We start from the raw sequence: 20,823 nt of genomic DNA on the forward strand, positions 1-20,823 counted from the left end.
CTAGCTCACAGCAACCTCAAACTCCTGGGCTCAAGCGATCCTCCTGCCTCAGCCTCCCGAGCAGCTGGGACTACAGGCATGCGCCACTATGCCCGGCTAATTTTTCTATATATATATTTTTAGTTGTCCATATAATTTTTTTCTATTTTTAGTAGAGACGGGGTCTCGCTCTTGCTCAGGCTGGTCTCGAACTCCTGACCTTGAGCGATCCACCCGCCTCGGCCTCCCAGAGTGCTAGGATTACAGGCGTGAGCCACCGCGCCCGGCCTATCTTTTCTTTATCTTTATCTTTCTTTATCTTTTTCACTTTTTCCTGTTAAAAAAGATACAAAGAAGAGAGAGCAATCATTTTAAGGAAAACTGACGGCAGTTGTTGGGGACATATGGAGCTGTAGAAAGTTAGTGAATGATGGGAAGAAATATGGATAGTCCCATTAAAAAGAAGAATAAGTACTCTGTTAATTAGTGAGAAAATGTGAATTCCAATGCTTAAAGATTAACTCAATGTGTATTCTTAAGTCAGTATTTCTTTCAGTCGTGTACCAGCGGAAATCAAATGCAAATACAGAGAAAATTATGTAGGAAAGTAAAATCTTCATAAAGATGCTATTTTGAATTATGGATATTATTTATTAGGTGAGAAAATGAAGGCTTTTTTTTTTTTTTTTTTTTGAGGCAGAGTCCCGCTCTGTCACCCTGGCTAGTGTGCCGTGGTGTCAACCTAGCTCACAGCAACCTCAAACTCCTGGTCTCAAGCAGTCCTAAAATGAAGATGTTTTAATTGAAATGCAGACATTGTTTATCTATATTGTCCATCTGTAACGGCAGAAGGGGACTCTAACACAACACTCCTGTGCTTTAATTTTAGTCGACTTTATGTACTACAAGGTGGCCTTGCCCAGCAAGAATGGAGAGTGCCTGAGCTATTGCACAGACTGCTGAAGTACTTGGAACCCAAACTCACCCAGGTTTACAAAAATGTCAGGGAAAGAATAGGGAGGTAGGTACTATTTTCTCTGTGGTGTGGCATACCTCTTGAGTTTTTTTTTTTTTTAATTTTAATATAATACACACTGGTTGTGTTGTCAAGGAGTTTCATGGTGTCTTCTTCAAATTTTGTTTACTATTGTGTTGTGGGAAACAAGACTAGACATTCTAAATGTAAACTAGGACAGTAGTGTGCTCAGAAGCCAAAGGTGAGCAGTCACTGTACTCTAGCTTTTTTAATGTGCTTTTCATTTGTTTGTTTTTGAGACAAGGTCTGTCACCCGGGCTAGAGTGCAATGGCGCAATCACAGCTCACTGCAATCTGGAATTCCTGGGCTCAGGAGATCTTCCTGCCTCAGCCTCCTAAATAGCTAGGACAGGACCATAGGTGCCTGCCACTATACCTGGCTAATTGTTTAAAAATTTTGTAGATATGTGCTATGTTATCCATGCTGCATATCCTATTTTGAATACTTTGTAATTATGGTTTCTTTTATGTAAGACACAATCTGAGATCTTCTCTAGGAATTGACCTGGGACAGTTTACTTTGGTTGGGTCATGACTTTTGAACCTCGATTTTATTGGTAATGTGGGACCTCTTCTTACTATTATGTGCTTTATTTTACAGTGTGCTTACTTACATATTCATGATAGATGTTTCTTTGCCAAATACCGCGCCAACAACATCCCCTTGTGTCCCTGAGTTTACTGCTCGAATTCTAGAGAAATTGAAACCTCTCATGGATGTGGATGAAGAAATTCAGAACCATGTTATGGAAGAAAATGGAATTGGCGAAGAAGATGAACGAACCCAGGGCATTAAACTCTTAAAAACCAGTAAGTGATTAAAATTAGTAGAATCTTACTTGAAATCATATTTATTTTGATTATCCTATGGGGTTTTTTCCCCCGCACTTTTTTTTTTTAAATAGAGAGGGTCTTGCTCTGTTTACCAGGCTGGAGTATAGTGACACCATCGTCTCTCACTGCAACCTCGAAAGCTTGGGCTCAAGGGATCCTCCTGCTTTAGTCTCCCAAGTAGCTAGGACTATAAGCACATGCTACCACATCTGGCTAATTTTTAAAACTTTTTTGTGGAGATTAGGGTGTCACTCTTTTGCCCAGGCTGATCTTGAGCTCCTGGCCTTCTGAAGTGCTGTGATAATAGGCATAAGCCACCATGCCTGGCCCCCACTTTTTTTATTGTTGTAAAATACATGTAATATAAAATTTACTGTTTTAACCATTTTTAAGTGTACAGTTCAGTAGCATTAAGAACATTTACACCAACCATCACCATTCATCTCTAGAATTCTCTTCATCTTACAAAACTGAATCTCTGTACCCTTTAACCCTAACTCCTCATTCTCCCCCTCAGTCCCTAGCAACCACTATTCTACTTTTAATCTCTGTGAATTTGCCCGTAATGGGTAGTTCATATAAGTCTACTCATACAATATTTGTCTTTTTGTGTCTGGCTTATTTTACTTTGCATAGTATTTTCAAAGTTGATGCATGTTGTAGCATGAATCAGAAATTTATTGCTACCACATTTTGTTGATGCATTCGTCTGTTGATGGACGTTTGAGTAGTTTCCACTTTTTGGCCATCGTGAATAATGCTGCTATGACATTGATGTATAAGTACCTGTTTGCATCCCTGCTTTCAGTTATTTTGGGTATATACCTGGAAGTGGAATTGCTGAACTATATGGTATTTCTGTTTAACTTTTTGAGGTACTACCAAGTTGTTTTCCACAGCGGCTGCAACATTTTACATTCCAGTCAGCAAATGCACAGGAGTTCTCATTTCTCTGTGTCCTCACCAAAGCTTGTTGTTTCTGCTTTCTTTCGTTTTTGTTGGTTTTTTTTTTTTTTTTTCGGTTATAGCTATCTTAGTGGTGTAAAGAGGTATCTTGTGGTGGTTTTTTGTTTTTTGTTTTTTTGAGACAGAGTCTACCTCTGTCGCCCAGACTAGAGTGCTGTGGCATCAGCCTACCTCACAGCAACCTCAAACTCCTGGGCTCAAGGGATCTTTCTGTCTTAGCCTCCCAAGTAGCTGGGACTACAGGCATGCGCCACCAGGCCCAGCTAATTTTTTCTATTTTTAGTAGAGAGACGGGGTCTCGCTCTTGCTCAGGCTGGTCTCGAACTCCTGACTTCAAGCGATCCTCCTGTCTCCGCCTCCCAAAGTGCTAGGCTTACAGGCATGAGCCACCGCACCCATCTGCTTGTGGTTTTAATTTGCATGTCCCTAATGATTAGTTATGTTGAACATATTTTCATGTACTTATTTAACATTTATATATCTTCTTTGGAAAAATATCTATTCATGTCCTTTGCCCATTTTTGAATTAGGTGGTTTTTCTGCTGTTGAGTAACAGTTCTTTTTTTTTTTTTTTTTTTTTCTTTTGAGACAGAGTCTCACTATCTTGCCTGGACTGCAGTGCTGTGGCGTCAGCCTAGCTCACAGCAACCTCAAGCTCCTGGGCTCAAGTGATCTTCCTGCCTCAGTCTCCTGGGTAGCTGGGACTACAAGCATGCGCCCCCATGCCTGGCTAATTTTTTCTATTTTTAGTTGTTTGGCTAATTTCTTTCTTTTTTCTCTTTTTTTTGAGACAGAGTCTCACTCTATTGCCCAGGCTAGAGTGCCGTGGCGTCAACCTAGCTCACAGCAACCTCAAACTCCTGGGCTTAAGCAATCCTTCTGCCTCAGCCTCCCGAGTAGCTGGGACTACAGGCATGTGCCACCATGCCCGGCTAGTTTTTTTCTATATATATATTTTTAGTTGTCCTGATCATTTCTATTTTTAGTAGAGGGTCTCGCTCTTGCTCAGGCTGGTCTCGAACTCCTGACCTCGAGCGATCCTCCTACTTCGGCCTCCCAGAGTGCTAGGATTACAGGCGTGAGCTACCGCGCCTGGCCTAATAGTTCTTTATATATTCTGGATATCAATCCCTTATCGGATATACCATTTACAAATATTTTCTCCTATCCTTTGGGTTGCCTTTACTCTCTGGATAGTGTCCTTTGATGCACAGAAGTTTTCAATTTTGATGAAGTCCAATTTCTCTGTTTTCTCTTTTGTTAACTTAGAAATCATTGCTAGATGGAATGTCATGAAGCTTTTTCTTAAGTTTTCTTCAATGATTTTTATAGTTTTAGTTCTTATGTTTAGGTCTTTACTCTGAGTTAGTTTTTATATGTGGTATAAGGCTGCGGTCCCCAACCCCTGGGCCACAGACTGGTACCTGTCCGTGGCCTGTTAGGAACCAGGCCGCACAACAGGAGGAAGCTTCGTCTGTATTTACTGCCACTCCCCATTGCTCACATCACCGCATATGCGCCACCTCCTGTCACATCAGCGGTGGCATTAGATTCTCATAGGAGCATGAGCCCTACTGTACACTGTGCATGCAAGGGATCTAGGTTGCTCACTCCTTATGAGAATCTAATACCTGATGATCTGAGGTGGAGCTGAGGCAGTGATGCTAGCGCTGGGGAGCAGCTGCAAATGTAGATTATCATTAGCAGAGAGGTTTGACTGCATAGTAAATGTAATATGCTTGAATTATCCTGAAACCATTCCCCCCAACCCCAGTCTATGAAAAAATTGTCTTCCATGAAACTGGTCCCTGGTACCAAAAAGGTTGGGGACTGCTGGTGTAAGGGGATATAAGGTAGGAATCCAGCTTTATTCTTTTGCAAGTGGATATCCAGTTTTCCCAGAACCATTTATTGAAAAGACCACCTATCCTTTCTCCATTGAATAGTCTTAATTCTTTTCAAAAATTGGTTGGCCATGAAGTATACTATCTTGGGAAGAAAAAATATTAGTTGGCTATAGTGAGGGTTTATTTCTGGGTTCTCTATTCTCTTCCATTGGTTTATATTCCTGTCTTTATGCCAGTACCACACTTAGCTTTGTCATAAATTTTGAAATCAGGAAGTATGAATCCTCTAACTTTTTCAAGGTTGTTTTGGCTATTGGGGTTGTCCTATTGTTTTTGTATCAAAAATTTTCAAGGATTTTAAGTGTAAAGAACTTAGTCATTATTTAGCCACATTAAGGCTATTGAAAGTTAGTTTTAATTTATATTCAGTATAGGTATTTGATGGACTGTTAATAATTTGCAGATTTATTCTTGGGGAGTGGCTTCGGTACCCTGCATTGGTTGAAACCTTTATGGGTCCCTTTACACTGCTGATCAATCATTGTCTATTTTATGAAGTAATATAGACAATAAAGGAGCTATCAGAGTGGCTATCTGATACTAGCATTGCAATATTATTCTGTAGTCTCTAATTGGATAGCAAAGATTTACTCTTCGTGTTTGTTCTCAAATAGTATTGAAGTGGCTGATGGCGAGTGCAGGAAGATCCTTCTCAACAGCAGTCACAGAACAACTTCAGCTTCTACCTTTGTTTTTTAAGGTAAGGTTATGGCTAAAATTAAGAATGCATCCTGTTCTGACCTTGAAAAGGATTTTTGTTCATCATCTGATGGTTGATAGATTTTTTTCAGACAGTGTATAAATTTTGATTGGATCTCTGAGATTTAGAATAGTCACAGAATATCATTAGATGATAGTGGTTTAATATTTGTTGAAATTATCATTTTAATATTAGGTGAGTGAGAGCAGGATCTTGAAAAATACATGAGCATTTTATAGACAGACATTGTTTCACTGATAGCTAGTTTCTAGATAATAGCAGTTTAGAGAAAATATTTTTTTTTTTTTTTTTTTGGAGACAGAGTCTCGCTCTGTTGCCCGGGCTAGAGTGAGTGCCGTGGCGTCAGCCTAGCTCACAGCAACCTCAAACTCCTGGGCTCAAGCGATCCTACTGCCTCAGCCTCCCGAGTAGCTGGGACTACAAGCATGTGCCACCATGCCCGGCTAAGTTTTTTCTATATATATTTTTATTTGGCCAGATCATTTCTTTCTATTTTTAGTAGAGACAGGGTCTCGCTCTTGCTCAGGCTGGTCTTGAACTCCTGACCTCGAGCGATCCACCCGCCTCGGCCTCCCAGAGTGCTAGGATTACAGGCGTGAGCCACCGCGCCCGGCCAGAAAATATTGATAGTTGACAGAAAAGCCGCAGTGACATTTTTGAATATAGCTATTTCTGAATTTTTTTATTCAATATATAATAAATCTAAAAATGAAGATGTTCAGCATATTGTGCTTATTTTACAGTGTTGACTCTATAACTGTTTCTAATAAATATCTGCGGGAAGTCATTTGCCTCGGGTATCATAAAATGACATTGAAATTTTATTAGTGAAAGGCATAACCTGAGGTGGTTTTAAAATACTCATTTACTCAGGGAATGAAGCTAACGGAACTAAGGTCAAAGATTATTAGTTTCCAAAATTGTACTTTGCAATCATGAAATGGTTGGCTGTGGTTAGGAAAACAATCTAGTCAAATTGAACATTTGGCAGGCTTGGCACAAACATCACCACTGCTCAGCCATTATTGGTCAGTACAGTCATTATCATTTAAGGAGGAGGGCCCTTATTATTGTTGATTAACAAATGGCATGTTAAACTTTTGATTTGCTACAGTATGCTTTAGGCAATTTCAAAAAGATAAGTTTCCAGTAACTTTCAAAGATTTCACTAGTGAATTACTTCTAAGAATGCTATGTATGTGCTAATACCCATGAATACTTCTGGGATCCTTGGAGTATAAAAGTGGAGAGTAGCTACTACTCTATGGGTCCTTCTTACCTGTAGGTCTTAGGTAAATAGGGTTTGTCTTTAGGGCAGTGGTGCTTAAGCGGTTTTCCTATGTCACGTACCCAGTGGATATAGAACTTGATCTCATTTGTTCATAAATTGGTAATGTGTAGTGATTGTTAGGAAAGCTAGAGTCCCATCCCTTTTCTTACATTTAGAAAAATGTATATAAGCAAGTGTGTCAGAGTGAGGTTGGTGAGAATTTATGGGGTCCAGTACCCCTGTCTGTTATTAGCTTTTGACAATGGTGCACCTGTGTGTCTGTTTGAAGTGGAATTTGTGAACAGTTGCACAGCTCAACAGTAGTTTTTAATTTTTTCTGCTGAATAACCCATTATGTCAAAGAAGACCAAAAAAACGCTGAAGGAAGAAAACACGTTTTTTAATGAGGATTGAGAATTGCAATATTACCTTGTTTCTGCTAAAGATAAGGTATGCTTGCTGTGTGATACTGCAGTAGCAACATTAAAGAAATTCGATGCTCACCACCATTATAACACTCATAAGGACCACAAATATTTTAAATTAGAGGGAGAGGTGCAAAAGGTTGTATTGCAGAAATTAAAAGATGAATGAAAGGCAAAAGCAAAGACAATTGTTTTAAGCAGCAGTAAGAACTGGAAGCAGCATATTAAGTAGCTTATATATTCAGGAAAAAAAGGAAGCCATTTGGTGATGCAGAAATTGTGAAAGAATGCATTGTCAAAATTGTAGGATGCTTGGAGACCCCAGTAACGTTTCAAAGTACAAACAACTGCCTCTTTCAAGAACCATACGTGATCGGCAGCATGCATTAGCCTACAACTTAACAACTTCATGCAATACTTCAAAAGCAAAATATGTATTGCTCAGTTGCTTTGGATGAATAAGCTGATATGGCACAGGTTTTATACTTCATTCAGGTCATAACAAGATTTTCTTTGCCATGAAGAGTTATTTGCTTTGAGCACTCTTGCGAGTAGAACAAGGGAATAGATATCTTCGACAACTTTCACGATAAATGTTGTGAAATTGGGCTGAATTTGGTAAATTTAATGAGTTTATGTACAGATGGTGCACCTTCTGTGACAGGAAAACATGAAGGGTTTATTGCACGGATTAAAAAAAGTATTAACAGATCCAGATGCTCTCATTTCTTTTCATTGTATCTTGCATCAGCAAAATCTCTGTGCTAAAGCTACTATTTTAAGTGACACTTTGCAACAAGTTATAAGTATTGTTAACTATTTTCCTGCAAATGCAATATGGTATTGTCAGTTTCATAACATGCTAAACTTGAACATGAGGTATTTAGTGTGGATTTGCCACATCATTCAACGCCACCCAGTTGGCTATTGCAGGGACAGGTGTTAGCCAAAATTTTATCTCTGCTAGAATAGATAGTTAAATTTTATGTAGAAGAGAATCAGCAATATGAATTATTGAAAGAAGATTTCTATAGAAATGCAGCATTTCACTGTGATACTATGTCAAATCAAAAACAACTTGAATATTTCTTTGCAAGGTAAAGCTAAGTCTATGTATGATATGTGGCGAACAATCCAAGCATTTCAGAAAAAAGCTATCTTTTTTCAAAACACTTCTTCAAAAGGAAATTTTGGATGAACATTTTCCCCAGTTAGAAAAGGTCATTGATGAGCAGGATGATATATGCGAATCATTTGAAGAATACGCAGCTATTATAAACCCACTAATTGGAGAATACAGTGAAAGGTTCACTGACTTGGAGAATCATGACATCACATTCAAATGAACATTTTAGCCTCACCTAGTTGATATCACCAAGGCACGTAAAGAAATACAGATGGAATTGAGTGAGCTCTCAGTAGATATTTTAAAGTCATTGTTTGATGCTAAGAAAGATCCAATTGAAATATGGAAAAATGCAGAATACCCACACCTTCGGCAACATGCCCAAAAAATACTTTCTTGCTTTTCAACCACTTACTACTGCGAATCTACATTCTCCTACCTAACCCAAATCAAGACACTCTTAAGGTCAGAAATGACTGATACCCATCTAGAGGATCAACTCAAACTGTGGACCTCCATGCTGCAACCAAATATTCAAACGCTTTCCAACAAAAAGCAGACACAACAAAATCATTAAAAGGTTAGTCAACTTTAAAAATTGACAAATACTTTTCAGTTTTTGAAATTATTAAGTATGTAGTAGTTAGATTTTTAGAAAAAATGTACATCTTTACATTATCTAGTGGAAGTTTCCTGAATGCAGCTTTATTTAATTATAGCTAAATTAATGCTGCATTCCAGCATGAAAAGTTTCCCCACCCCTGATGTCTTTCTTTTAGAAAATGTGCTTTATTTCCTAGCTCTGTCCACTGAGCCTAGAAACATTAACCGACTCAGCAACAATGAATACTCCTTGTGCCCTGATTATGGTTCCTAAATATCATTTCACACTGAAAGAACCAGAGCTCCTTGGAGAAATGGCTGATTTCAGGTATTGAGCAAGAAATGCACAGGATAAACCTAGATCATCTTGTCGTACCAGAAACCAAGGATGCCACAGCTGCATTAAAGAACTCAGGAGCCAGTTGAGTAGTCAAAGAAGAAAAATCAGCACCAGTATGAAGAGTAACTACAGTAGATTAAAGTCATTGGATTTGTTGAAATTCATTGGTTCATAATGATATTTAGAAAAAAAAATCACTTCATTTTTGGAGGACAGGAGGGAGATCATTGTGAATGAAGAGAAGCTTTTCTATATTATGTGCCCTACCTTAATGACAAAGGAATGACCATTTTGCAAACCTCTGTTTTTACAATAGATTATCACAGAAAGAGAATACTAAGTATCAATGAAGGAAATACACAACACCCTTTATGCAGTGCCCAAACAATCAAACTTCAATAAAAATCAAACCTGTAGATCTAACAGCCGATTTACAGGACTTACTGGGGCCAAGGACTTGCAATCAGGGAAGACCACATGGGGAAAACTACAAAACAATGGATCCAGCTTTCCCCTCCCCTCCCAATTAAAAAATATATGGCAAGGAATTTTCAAAAAGGGTGGGGGGAATTTATAGATTAAAAGAGATTTATGAAACATAGCAACTGAATGCAGTGTGGGGTCATTACGTTGAACCTGATTTCAAAAAACCAATTATAACAACACATGAATACAGTAATTGGGGAAATTTGAGCACTGCTGAGTATTTTATATTGGATTTGTAATGAAGTTTTATGTGTGATGATGTCATTATGGTTTTTTTTTTAAAAGAGACCTTTTAGAGATAGCATAATAAAATATTTATAAATAAAATATGTCTGAGATTTCTTCAGATAATTTAGTTGTGGGAAGGGAGTGAAAAAGGAAACAAAAGATTAGCCTTGAGTTTGTCATTACTGAAGAAATGATTGAAGAGGCACATGGGGATTTATTACACTATTTTCTATTTTTGTATATGTCTGAAATTTTCCATAGTAAGTTGTTAAAAGTACAAATGTGATATCTTTCATGTAAGATGTCTTTGTACTTACTGGTGGTTTTTTTTAAATTTGTGTCTCTGTTTTTGTTTTTCAGATTGCCCCAGTGGAAAATGACAACAGCTATGATGAACTGAAAAGAGATGCAAAATTATGTTTATCACTAATGTCTCAGGGGTTGCTTTACCCTCATCAAGTGCCTTTGGTACTTCAGGTGCTAAAACAAGTAAGAGTGCATAACTATAATATTTACATCTTTTGGTTAGGATTTTGGTTTACCATTCTAAGAATTTTCCAAAGTCAACTGCAAGGTATACAGTACTTAAGTTTTGTTTTCATTTTGAATTTTCTTTTAGTATAAGACATAAATATTGACCAAAGGAACAAACCTAGATTCTGTACTTGGCTCTGCCACCAACCTCTGTGACCTTGGGAAAGTCACCCAAACCAAAAATTAAATGTGCAAAGAGCTAATTATGGAAGTGCTTTGGATACAATGTACTTATAAAGCAGGGGGATGGTGATTCCCTTTTACCATTTCCCCGTTATTTTATTCGCTTGTGTTGCCTGGTCTATGCTAGAGAGAACTATAGTGATTGTATATTTTCTGGCTGCATTGTTAGTATACTGTAACGTGGTCAGCTTTATCCAGGCCATTCATGTGTTATATAAAAATGGATATGTTCCCACAGCGTTCAGATTTTAAATGTTGGGGTTTTTTTTTTTTTTTTTTTTTGTATTGGAATTTAGTAATTTAGTTAAGAATTTAGTAATTCTTAACTATTTGCTTTCAAGACCCTGACTGGGAGCAATGGCTCATTCCTATAATCCCAGCACTTTGGGAGGCTAAGTGAGGATTGCATGAGGCCAGGAGTTCAAGACCAGCCTGGGCAACTATTATGAGACCCCATCTCTATTAATATATATATTTTAAAAGACCCCTGTTGGCTGCTACCAAAAGTAAACTGAAATAATGTGCAATCCTTGAGGAGTTAAGAGTCATTAATCATGACTAGCTCTGTCTTCTAAAATTGACTTTTACTTATGTGTTCCTTTCCCTTTACTCTGAGCCATTATGTGTTCTGAATAACTAACTTTATCTGACATAGCTTGTTCAACCTTTTATTTAGAATGAAGTATAAGATGAACTTGCCCAAACTATACCTGTGAAAGCAGAGTTAAGTTAGAATATTACATTATTTGTGTGTAATGTCATTATCTGTCATCTCATGTTCTTGTCAGTACTGTTTTTATTGTTGTACTTTTCATTCACAGACAGCAAGAAGCAGTTCTTGGCATGCCAGATATACAGTACTGACCTACCTCCAGACCATGGTATTTTATAACCTCTTTATTTTCCTAAATAATGAAGATGCAGTTAAAGATATCAGATGGCTGGTTATAAGTCTTTTGGAGGATGAACAACTAGAGGTAAAATTTAAATTATAGAAAATGGAAACTCAATTTAAAGAAATCATCATGGTTCGTTTCCCTTTTAAAAAGTATTTGTACACTGTTAGGATGTATTTTATTAAAATATAAATTATTAAAAGTAACTACTTAATTCTAACATAGCCTTATGTGAACCGTTTTGATACCTTAATCATGATTTCCTGTGATACAAATGGAAAAAAGCACTGGGCATGTTTTTATTCTGTCTTCTTTTTGCAATTGGGCAAATATCTTTTGTGAATTCAACCTTTTTAAACTATGAATTTGGGAATGGTGATTTTAATTACACCACTAGAGGATTACTTGAGCCCAAGAGATTCAGGTCACAGTGAGCCATGATTAGGCCACTGCACCAGCCTGGGCAAGAGAACGAGACCTTATCTCTAAAAAAAATAAAATATAATTACCCCATAATCTCACTGACTTTTAAGGAACTAATAGGAGTGTGCATGAAAGTAGTTTGAAGGGAGTAAAAATCTACACATAGAAACAAAACAAAAAAAAAAAACATGTATAAATCTGACTACAAGAATATTAGAAATTATCAATTTAAATCAAACTCCAGACTAGAGAAAAACATTGCAGCATAAATAAAATCATTAAGACTTTGTGGAGGGGTGGTAGTAGTGTAATAAAATATATAGATAAAGACACAGTGCAAAATAATGTAAAGTCAAACCTCTCAATGACCAGAGAAATGCACACTCAAAACAATGAGGAATATTAACCTACTCTTTAGTGTTTCCTCCCACTCAAAAAACAAAAATGTGTAGTGATGATGACCAGTGTTGGTAAGGTATAACTAGTAGTCCATGTTTTTATGGCACAGTATATTAGCATTAGCTTTTTTTTCGTTTTATCTTTCTTTCTTTTTTTTTTTTTTTTTGGAGACAGAGTCTTGCTCTGTTGCTTGGGCTAGAGTGCCGTGGTGTGAGCCCAGCTCACAGCAACCACAGACTCCTGGGCTCAACCGATCTTGTTGCCTCAGCCTCCCGAGTAGCTGGGACTACAAATGTGTGCCACCGTGCCCGGCTAATTTTTTTCTATTTTTAATAGAGACAGGGTCTCGCTCTTGCTCAGGCTGGTCTCTAACTCCTGACCTCAAGGGATCCTCCCACCTCAGCCTCCCAGAGTGCTAGGATTACAGGCATGAGCCACCATGCCCAGCCAGCCTTAGCTTTTTGAAAAGCAACTAATAGGCATAAAATTAACAGTAAAGCTATACTTTCAAATTTACTAATCCCAACTCTTATAAAATATCCTAAGAAAATATACTGAAATAATTGGAAAAAAATTACATGAATGAAAATTACATGAATGAAGAATATTTTAGATGCCAGGCACGGTGGCTCATGCCTGTAATCCCAGCACTTCAGGAGGCTGAGGCAGGAGGGTCCATGGAGGCCAGGAGTTCAAGACCAGCCTGGGTAACATAGCCAGACCCAATCTCTACAAAAAATTTTTTAAATAAAAAAATTAGCTGGGAGGATGGCTCAAGGTTGTAGCAAGTTATGGTCATGCCACTGCACTCCAGGTTGGGAGCAAGACTCTGTCTCTTTTTTTTTTGTTGAGACAGAGTCTCACTCTGTTGCCCAGGCTAGAGTGAGTGCCGTGGCGTCAGCTTAGCTCACAGCAACCTCAGACTCCTCGGCTTAAGCGATCCTACTGCCTCAGCCTCCCGAGTAGCTGGGACTACAGGCATGCGCCACTATGCCCAGCTAATTTTTTCTATATAGATTTTTAGTTGTCCATATAATGTCTTTCTATTTTTAGTAGAGACGGGGTCTCGCTCTTGCTCAGGCTGCTCTCGAACTCCTGACCTCGAGCGATCCACCCACCTCGGCCTCCCAGAGTGCTAGGATTACAGGCGTGAGCCACCGCGCCCGGCCAAGACTCTGTCTCTTAATATATATTTTATAGTATAGTAGTGAGAGGTTGAAAGCATTCTAATCAATATTTGAGTTTAAAAATAAATCATTGTGTGTAAGCTTTCTGGGAAATGATGCAACCAAGTATTTAGTAAAACATCTTACACTGTATTTCATATTATAGTGTAATGAAAGTAGCAAAGAAAATGTACTCAAAAAACTAATGATGAAACACTTATGAAAAAAAACTTTTGAAGGAATACAGAGCAAAAAATTGCTTTTCAAATTATTATTGTATGTTTTTATGACTACTAAGCAGAAACTTTTGTGATTTATATATGAGATGATGGTACCTTTTTACTGCTTTTTTTTTGCCTTCCCCAAACTTGAGTTACCATTCCAATTTGAAATTGACTGTATACACTCTTCATTTAGTATTTGTATAAACTGTGTTTGTAGTCTCACAACAGCCCATGAAATTCATAAGAAGTAAACCGGATATAAGTCTCTACGATGTATGTCATCTGCAGAAATTGGGTTGTCCTATGTCTTTGTTACTGACGACAACTTAAACAGTGGCCTAAAGAGATGTAGAGTCTAGGAAAACGTCATTTTAATGTCAGGCTTTTACAGTTATAGCTCTGATGAGAGCTATCAGTGGGGGAGATAATTTATGGAGGAATTTAATTTAACAGTTACCTCTGTGACCCCAATGTAGTGGCTTTTATCCATTTTGAGACTGCCAGCCCTTTGAGAATCTGCTGAAATCCCAATTAAGAAACTGCCAAATACCAAGGAGAACAGAGGAAGGCAAAGAAAAAGGAGGAAAAAATAAAACTACTAGAAGAGCACACACAAGCTTTGCATACAACTTCAGAGATGGTCCTCACTCCAGTTCCCACCCCTCCCCCCATCCTCCATTATTCCGTCAAATTTAGGATCTCGGTTTTAATAGGAATTATTTTCTCCACAGGTTCGGGAAATGGCTGCTACAACCTTAAGTGGTCTATTACAGTGTAACTTCCTTACCATGGACAGTCCTATGCAGATTCATTTTGAGCAACTTTGCAAAACAAAACTACCTAAGAAAAGAAAGCGGGACCCTGGTTCCGTAGGAGATACTATTCCTTCTGCAGGTAACATTGCCAGTATAAAACACCTATATCCTTTGGGGAATTAACTAGGCTTAACCAGGCTTACTCAACAAATGTGTATTGAACGCTTGTATGTGCGCAGGTCTGTGCTAGGTTACTGGGAATAATTTTCCCTACTTTTAAGGAGATTTGCATATAGAAAGCAGGACTTAGAATGAGAAAGCTAAAATTAAGTTAGGTACAAAGGAACCTATAGAAGTGCTGCATACAACTATTATAATAAGCCTACTCCCCACCCAAAATAGCTTTATAAAGAGAGATATCCAGAATTAGTTGTTTCAGATGGTCTAAAATATGTTTAGAATTTAGAACTTATATGTAGCTGTACTAAGAAAAAAACAGGAAACAAAGCAAGCCTTGCTTTTGTTGCAGAGGGGAATATTCAGTACTTTACTAGACATTTGGTGAGAGAGTGAAGAGTCATTGCAAGAACTTCCAATCTAATTGAACATAAAGAGACAGGATAAATACAAGAATAAGATCTTATTACTATGTCGTGTTTAAAGAGAAATTTAAATGTGATTACAGAGAAGCATCTGCTCTTGCCGCTGCTAGCTACTATCACCGGAATAAATGAAAATACACAGGCTGGGTGCTATGGCTGATGCTGGTAATCCCAGTGCTTTGGGAGGCCGAGGCAGGAGGATCGTTTGAGACCAGGAGTTTGAGGGTAGCTTGGGCAACATAGCAAGACTCTGTCTCTATAAAAAATTAGCTGGGTGTGCTGGTATGCTCCTGTAGTCCTAGCTATTGAGGAGGCTGAGGCAGGAGGATCACCTAAGCTCAGGAGTTCTGGGCTGCAGTGAGCTATGATTGTGCCACTATACTCCAGCTTGGGCAACAGACAGAGTGAGACCCTGTCTTAAAAAAAAGAAAGGAACAAAGAAAGAATACATGGATGGAAAGATTAATAGTAAGTAGGAAATTTATTTAATTTGCAGGAAGTGCTTCGAATATAAAGGTCTTAAATGCTGATTATATTAGGGTCTTAATTATGTCATACAGTTACCTAATAGCAGATTCCAATAAAATACCAATGTACATTCTAGTATCTTTGCTTGAGAACTATATTTTTTTAACAATAAAGTACCATAGTCTTTAGTCACATCCAGAAAAATGCTAACTTTGATTGGAGATTGTTTCAGCATCAAGGATTATACTTTTGCATATGAAAGAATTGATCAGAAAAGCTATTACTGTGTTACTTTTAACAAATACATGACACATTTCTGGCCTAAATATAATTATGCTGTCATTTAAGGACAGTTATAGGCTGTCTTGACAAATTCTTAAACACAGGGTTATTTTTAGTTCAGTTTCAAAATCATGATTTTGGATGTGTATACATGTAGATTCATTTTAAATGTAGAAATTCATCCATTGAAAATAATTAGTATAATTTAAAAGTCATTTTATCTCATTATAACAAGTGCATTAGAGATCTATAAATGTTTGCACATATATTGCTGTTTTTTTTTTGGTTTTTTTTGTTTTCCTTTTCATAGAGTTGGTCAAACGCCATGCTGGGGTGCTAGGACTTGGTGCATGTGTTCTTTCTAGTCCTTACGATGTTCCCACCTGGATGCCCCAGCTCCTTATGAATCTCAGTGCACATCTGAATGATCCTCAGCCTATTGAGGTACAATTCTTCCTTCTTCGTTTTTTTTGTACATGTAAGATCAGTGATGTTTTATAAAAAACCATTTATACTAATAATTTTCTATACACTGTGAACTTCTGCTTTCATGAAGCTGCAACTTCTGACTGATAATTGACCCTGTCTCTACAAAATATAAAAAAAATTAGCTGGGCGTGGTGGTACGCACTTGTAGTCCCAGCTACTCTGAAGGCTGAGGTAGGAGGATCGCTTGAGCTCAGCAGTTTGAGGTTACAGTGAGCTATGATGAGGCCACCGCACTCTAGCCTGGGCAATAGAGTGAGACCCTGTCTCAAAAAACAAACAAACAAAAATACTTAACAGAGACCTTGATCTCACACATATTTGAGATCTTTTGGTACTAAGGAAATTACTATAGCTTCTAACTCACCAGTCCAATGAAATTTGTAAAGTATTGTCAGGATAAATTTTATGCTTCTATTTTTCTAGCATTTTATATTTGGAACATATGTCACTGGGAGCTAATACTAAACAGGAAATTGTGATGGTATTATTTAGTAATAGACACCTATGTTTTAAATTAAATCAAAAGACTAGTGACCTTGTCCTTCTGATCTTTATAAATAGATATATTCATCAGTGTATACTGAAACTGGTTTAATAATGTGATGTAAGTTCCAGTGGTTTGTCCTAAAGTGAAGCTCGTTATTCAGAAATTTGGTGGTTTGGGGAAGTAAGATTGGCTTGTTGGTTTTGTAGCGCTTGGTAATGTGTGAGATCTGACATCTAGAGGGATTGTTAGTTAGCTAAAGGTATCCTACACATGGCGCTGGTTGTTCAGAGAGGTTAAAATTTATATGGGTTGCCTACTCTACAGATGACTGTAAAAAAGACCTTATCCAATTTCCGAAGGACACACCATGACAACTGGCAAGAACACAAACAGCAATTCACTGATGACCAACTGCTCGTTCTCACTGATCTCCTTGTGTCACCATGCTATTATGCATAGAAGGGTAAGTCAGCAAAGTTCTGAATTTAATGAACTGACATTCTCAGGCAGATGCCATTGTTTTGGTGACTGAGAAGTGGGTATTTATAAATTTATTCTTTTCGCTGACATTCTTAGATGTCACTGTTTAGATAAAGTTGGGTAGTTTTTTGTTCATTTGTTTTTAAACATAACTTTTGCTATAGTCAGTGGAGATCAAGTTCCCAGAGAATTTTTCTGTGCCCCCTTACTTCAGGTATTAAGCAGAGAATTGCTGTGACTGCTTTTCGACTTTTGTAACTTAGTAGTCTCAGTGGCCTGAGAATAGTTAAGTAAAAGAAGAGATCTTACTCGTAGTTGCCTCCTGGGTGGGACCTGGACATTTGGAGTTGCCCTGAGGACTCTGGGTTCTACCCAGTTGTGAGAACATTTCATCTGGATTCTTAAGTACTTATTGCCTATTCTCTATAAAAGAAGGATGACCCAGTAGCCTTTCTACTGGAATAGGAAGAAGATAGATTTTATTTATTGGGCTTTTAGAGTTGGCTATGCTATTACCTAATTGAAATTTTTTCCTCCCTGATACAGATGACTAGTCCTCACTTCAGGCTCTTTTCATCAAAAATTCCAGATCCTCAGGTACCATCTGTGCTGGCTCTCTGCAAGTTTTAAAACTGCCTCTGTTGAGGTCTCATCATTTTGGTGGTTTCTGTGTTTGGTCTCATTAGTCTGCGTTCCACAGGTTCTCAGCTGCCATTTGATTTCCTAACTTGTCCGGAAATGTTTCCAGAAGTTTGATCACTTTTTCTTTGAGGCATCTGACAAAGTCACAAAGTCTCAGTCTAGAAATAATTACCCAGTATGATCATGGCATCCAAGACCAAACAGAGTCTAGGAACTCATTAAGAAACAGTTTACTTGGAATGGAGAATACCCATCTGTAATACAGGTCCTGTCATTTCATTCATCTCAAATTATTTTGAATTCTTCCAATGGCTGTTGAGTTTAGATGGTAGTAGTGCTGTGGACCATAAATCTGAAGCCTTGAGAGCCTTGGGTCTGGAGAGCCGTGAAGAGAGAAGGAAGAGAGGGCAAGTCTTGAACCTAACCAATGACCTGATGGATTGCTCGACCAAGGCACAGAAGTGAAGTCTGTGTCCATTCGCTTCTCACAGGCTGGAGTTTTTGGTGCTGAATAGAGCCAGTTGCTGAAAAATTGGGGGTTTGGTGAATAAATTTTTGATTGTTTTGTGTGTATAAAATGTGTGATTTTGAAAATAAACAGCAACACCGATAAATCCCTGACTGGTTGGTTTTTACCTGTATTCTTTACAAATATTGTTTGACCCTCTTTGAAAACTGTTATACTTCACCTAAGAAGACTGCTGTGTTTGTGGGAATTCTGTAATTTCGTTTTTCTTTATTTCTTTCTTTTGTTCTCTCTTTTTTTTTTTTTTTCATTTTTGCCTGCAGAATCGAGAGACTAATAAGGCTTGATATTTAATTGACTTGTTTAATATATGTTACATAGATGTAAAAGATTGTATAAACTATAGAGACAGCATTGGCAAGACTTTGTACAGATGCAACATTTTACACAACACCATTGTGTAATTAATTTGTAAAGATTCACACGTAGCTCTTTATTATAGTGATTTGGGGCTTTTGTACCCATTGAATGCCATTTTTTGTGTTTTTAAATTATTTTCTTTATCTTTTCATATTTCAAAAGCTGAGGTGTGGGTTTTTTTTTAGTTCATTTATCGTTAGAATGTCTGAATTTTTATGTAACTTTGTGTGTGTGTACCTCTCAATGCTAACACCACATGTTTGCCTATGACAAGTTTATAGAGTGCAAGGTAACTTCTAGGTTGAAATAATTCACAAATTGGTGAATGTCATCTTGCAACACACCCTGTACAGTCTTCCTTAAAGGAACACTACAGTATATTTTTTAGTATCTACCTGCTGAATGAGTCAATACAGACCTGAGCACAGCAGCGGTCCTGGTACAGTATTTAAGTGTCGGCATACACAGGCATAATCCCTGTATAGAGTAGTGCCAAACTGATAATTTCAATTGTGTAACTAGTTTAAAACCCAATAAATGGATTGTTTTTAACACCTGGCTTTTGTCTTCATTAAGAAGAGAAGACTGTTTTGTAGGCAGTGACTCATGGATTCCTTTTGCAGCCATAGATTTGGATCGTAAATTCATGCCCTCTGACCAGGATGAATTATCTAGATCTGCCCTGTCCACAGCAGCAGATCTACTACAGTAGCTACTAGCCACATGTGACCATTTATTTTTAATTTAAAAAATTATTTCCTCAGTCTCACTGGGCACATTTCAAGTGCTCATTAGCCACACGTAGCTAATGGTTACCACATTGAATAATGCAGATGCACTTTTCCATTTTATTGGATAGTAGTGACCTAGATAAGTGATTCTCAAACTGATGTGCCTAAGAATCATGAGGGGATTTTGTTAAAATGTAAATTCTAAATCATCCTTTCCAGTTTGTAATATCAACTCCTGGTCCTTAGACCATACTTTGAGAAGTGAGACTTCACATTAGATACCGACCACTTAAGCTTTTCCTAATTAAGCTGTATGAAACTATGCCTTAGCAATGGTTCTTAAATGGGAACTTTTAAAAAATGGTATAAGATACTGGGTGCCCACTATGTTCCTTAATGAAAATTCCTGTGGGTTGGACTCAGGCATAACCATCTTTTAAAAGCTCCATGATGATTTGGTTGTTTCAGCCAGGATTGAGAACCACTCGTGAAGATTTCTAAGTTCCGCTATAGACCTAAAAATAGGATTCCTTAATCTGAATGCTTAACATGCTCCCCGGGTGATTCTGATGCCAGGTTCAGAAGATGCTTATTACCTTGATACCTTATTACCTCCCAATCAGATTATACTGTGAATTACTTAATTAAAATTTCTACTCATGGCCTCAGGAATGAAAGGGAGGGAGAAATGAGTTGGATGGCTGCTATTATCTAAGATAGTTCTTAAACTACATGGGGCATTAAAAAGGATGGAGAAGAACACAGCAGGAACTGAGTTAAGGGAGGCAGTGAGATTTACCTGGGGGAGGAGGGAGAGGCAACATTTGGAGGTCACTACTGTTTGGACATGGAAGAGAAAACGTTGGTTTCTGTAAGAGTGGGTGAGAGGTGAAGGGAGGAGAAGACCACTTGTATACAGTCTTTCAGGTTGTAAGAGCTAATAAATCTTTAGTTTCTAAATGGGTTCTTTAAAAAACAAAGACTTTGCAAATTGTGTTTCACAATTTAGGAGGAAAATTTACTCCCCTACTCTCTTAATGTGAATGTCTGAAGGTGCAAATATTCATAGTAATGTGAAACTGTTTTCAAATATTTGAAATACTTGGCACTGCCAAGCCCTTTAAGGTGTGAGCCAATTTTGGTGATTAATGTGGCCAGAAGGACCAAAGATTTTGCTTTATTGAAAAAATTAACTTTTTCTATATAGTTGTCATAATTATTTTTGTAGACTTTTGTGTTACTGGTATGTCATAAT

General features: G+C 37.7%; 1 protein-coding gene across 1 annotated transcript in view; it reads left to right on the top strand.

Annotated features, from left to right (window-relative positions):
* The window catches only part of PSME4 (proteasome activator subunit 4), a 99,100-nt gene extending 79,711 nt beyond the window's left edge, over positions 1–19,389 (top strand). The window contains exons 39-47 of the mRNA XM_069495253.1: positions 869–1,000; positions 1,617–1,825; positions 5,337–5,422; positions 10,282–10,410; positions 11,460–11,615; positions 14,478–14,640; positions 16,164–16,297; positions 17,154–17,292; positions 17,856–19,389. Coding sequence (XP_069351354.1) covers positions 869–1,000; positions 1,617–1,825; positions 5,337–5,422; positions 10,282–10,410; positions 11,460–11,615; positions 14,478–14,640; positions 16,164–16,297; positions 17,154–17,288 — 1,144 coding nt within the window. The 3' untranslated portion in view covers positions 17,289–17,292; positions 17,856–19,389. The remainder of the gene's footprint in view (positions 1–868; positions 1,001–1,616; positions 1,826–5,336; positions 5,423–10,281; positions 10,411–11,459; positions 11,616–14,477; positions 14,641–16,163; positions 16,298–17,153; positions 17,293–17,855) is intronic.
* The last annotated feature ends 1,434 nt before the right edge of the window (positions 19,390–20,823 follow it).

The sequence above is a fragment of the Eulemur rufifrons genome, chromosome 19 (genome assembly GCF_041146395.1).
Source record: "Eulemur rufifrons isolate Redbay chromosome 19, OSU_ERuf_1, whole genome shotgun sequence".
In the NCBI taxonomy this organism is placed as follows: domain Eukaryota; kingdom Metazoa; phylum Chordata; class Mammalia; order Primates; family Lemuridae; genus Eulemur; species Eulemur rufifrons.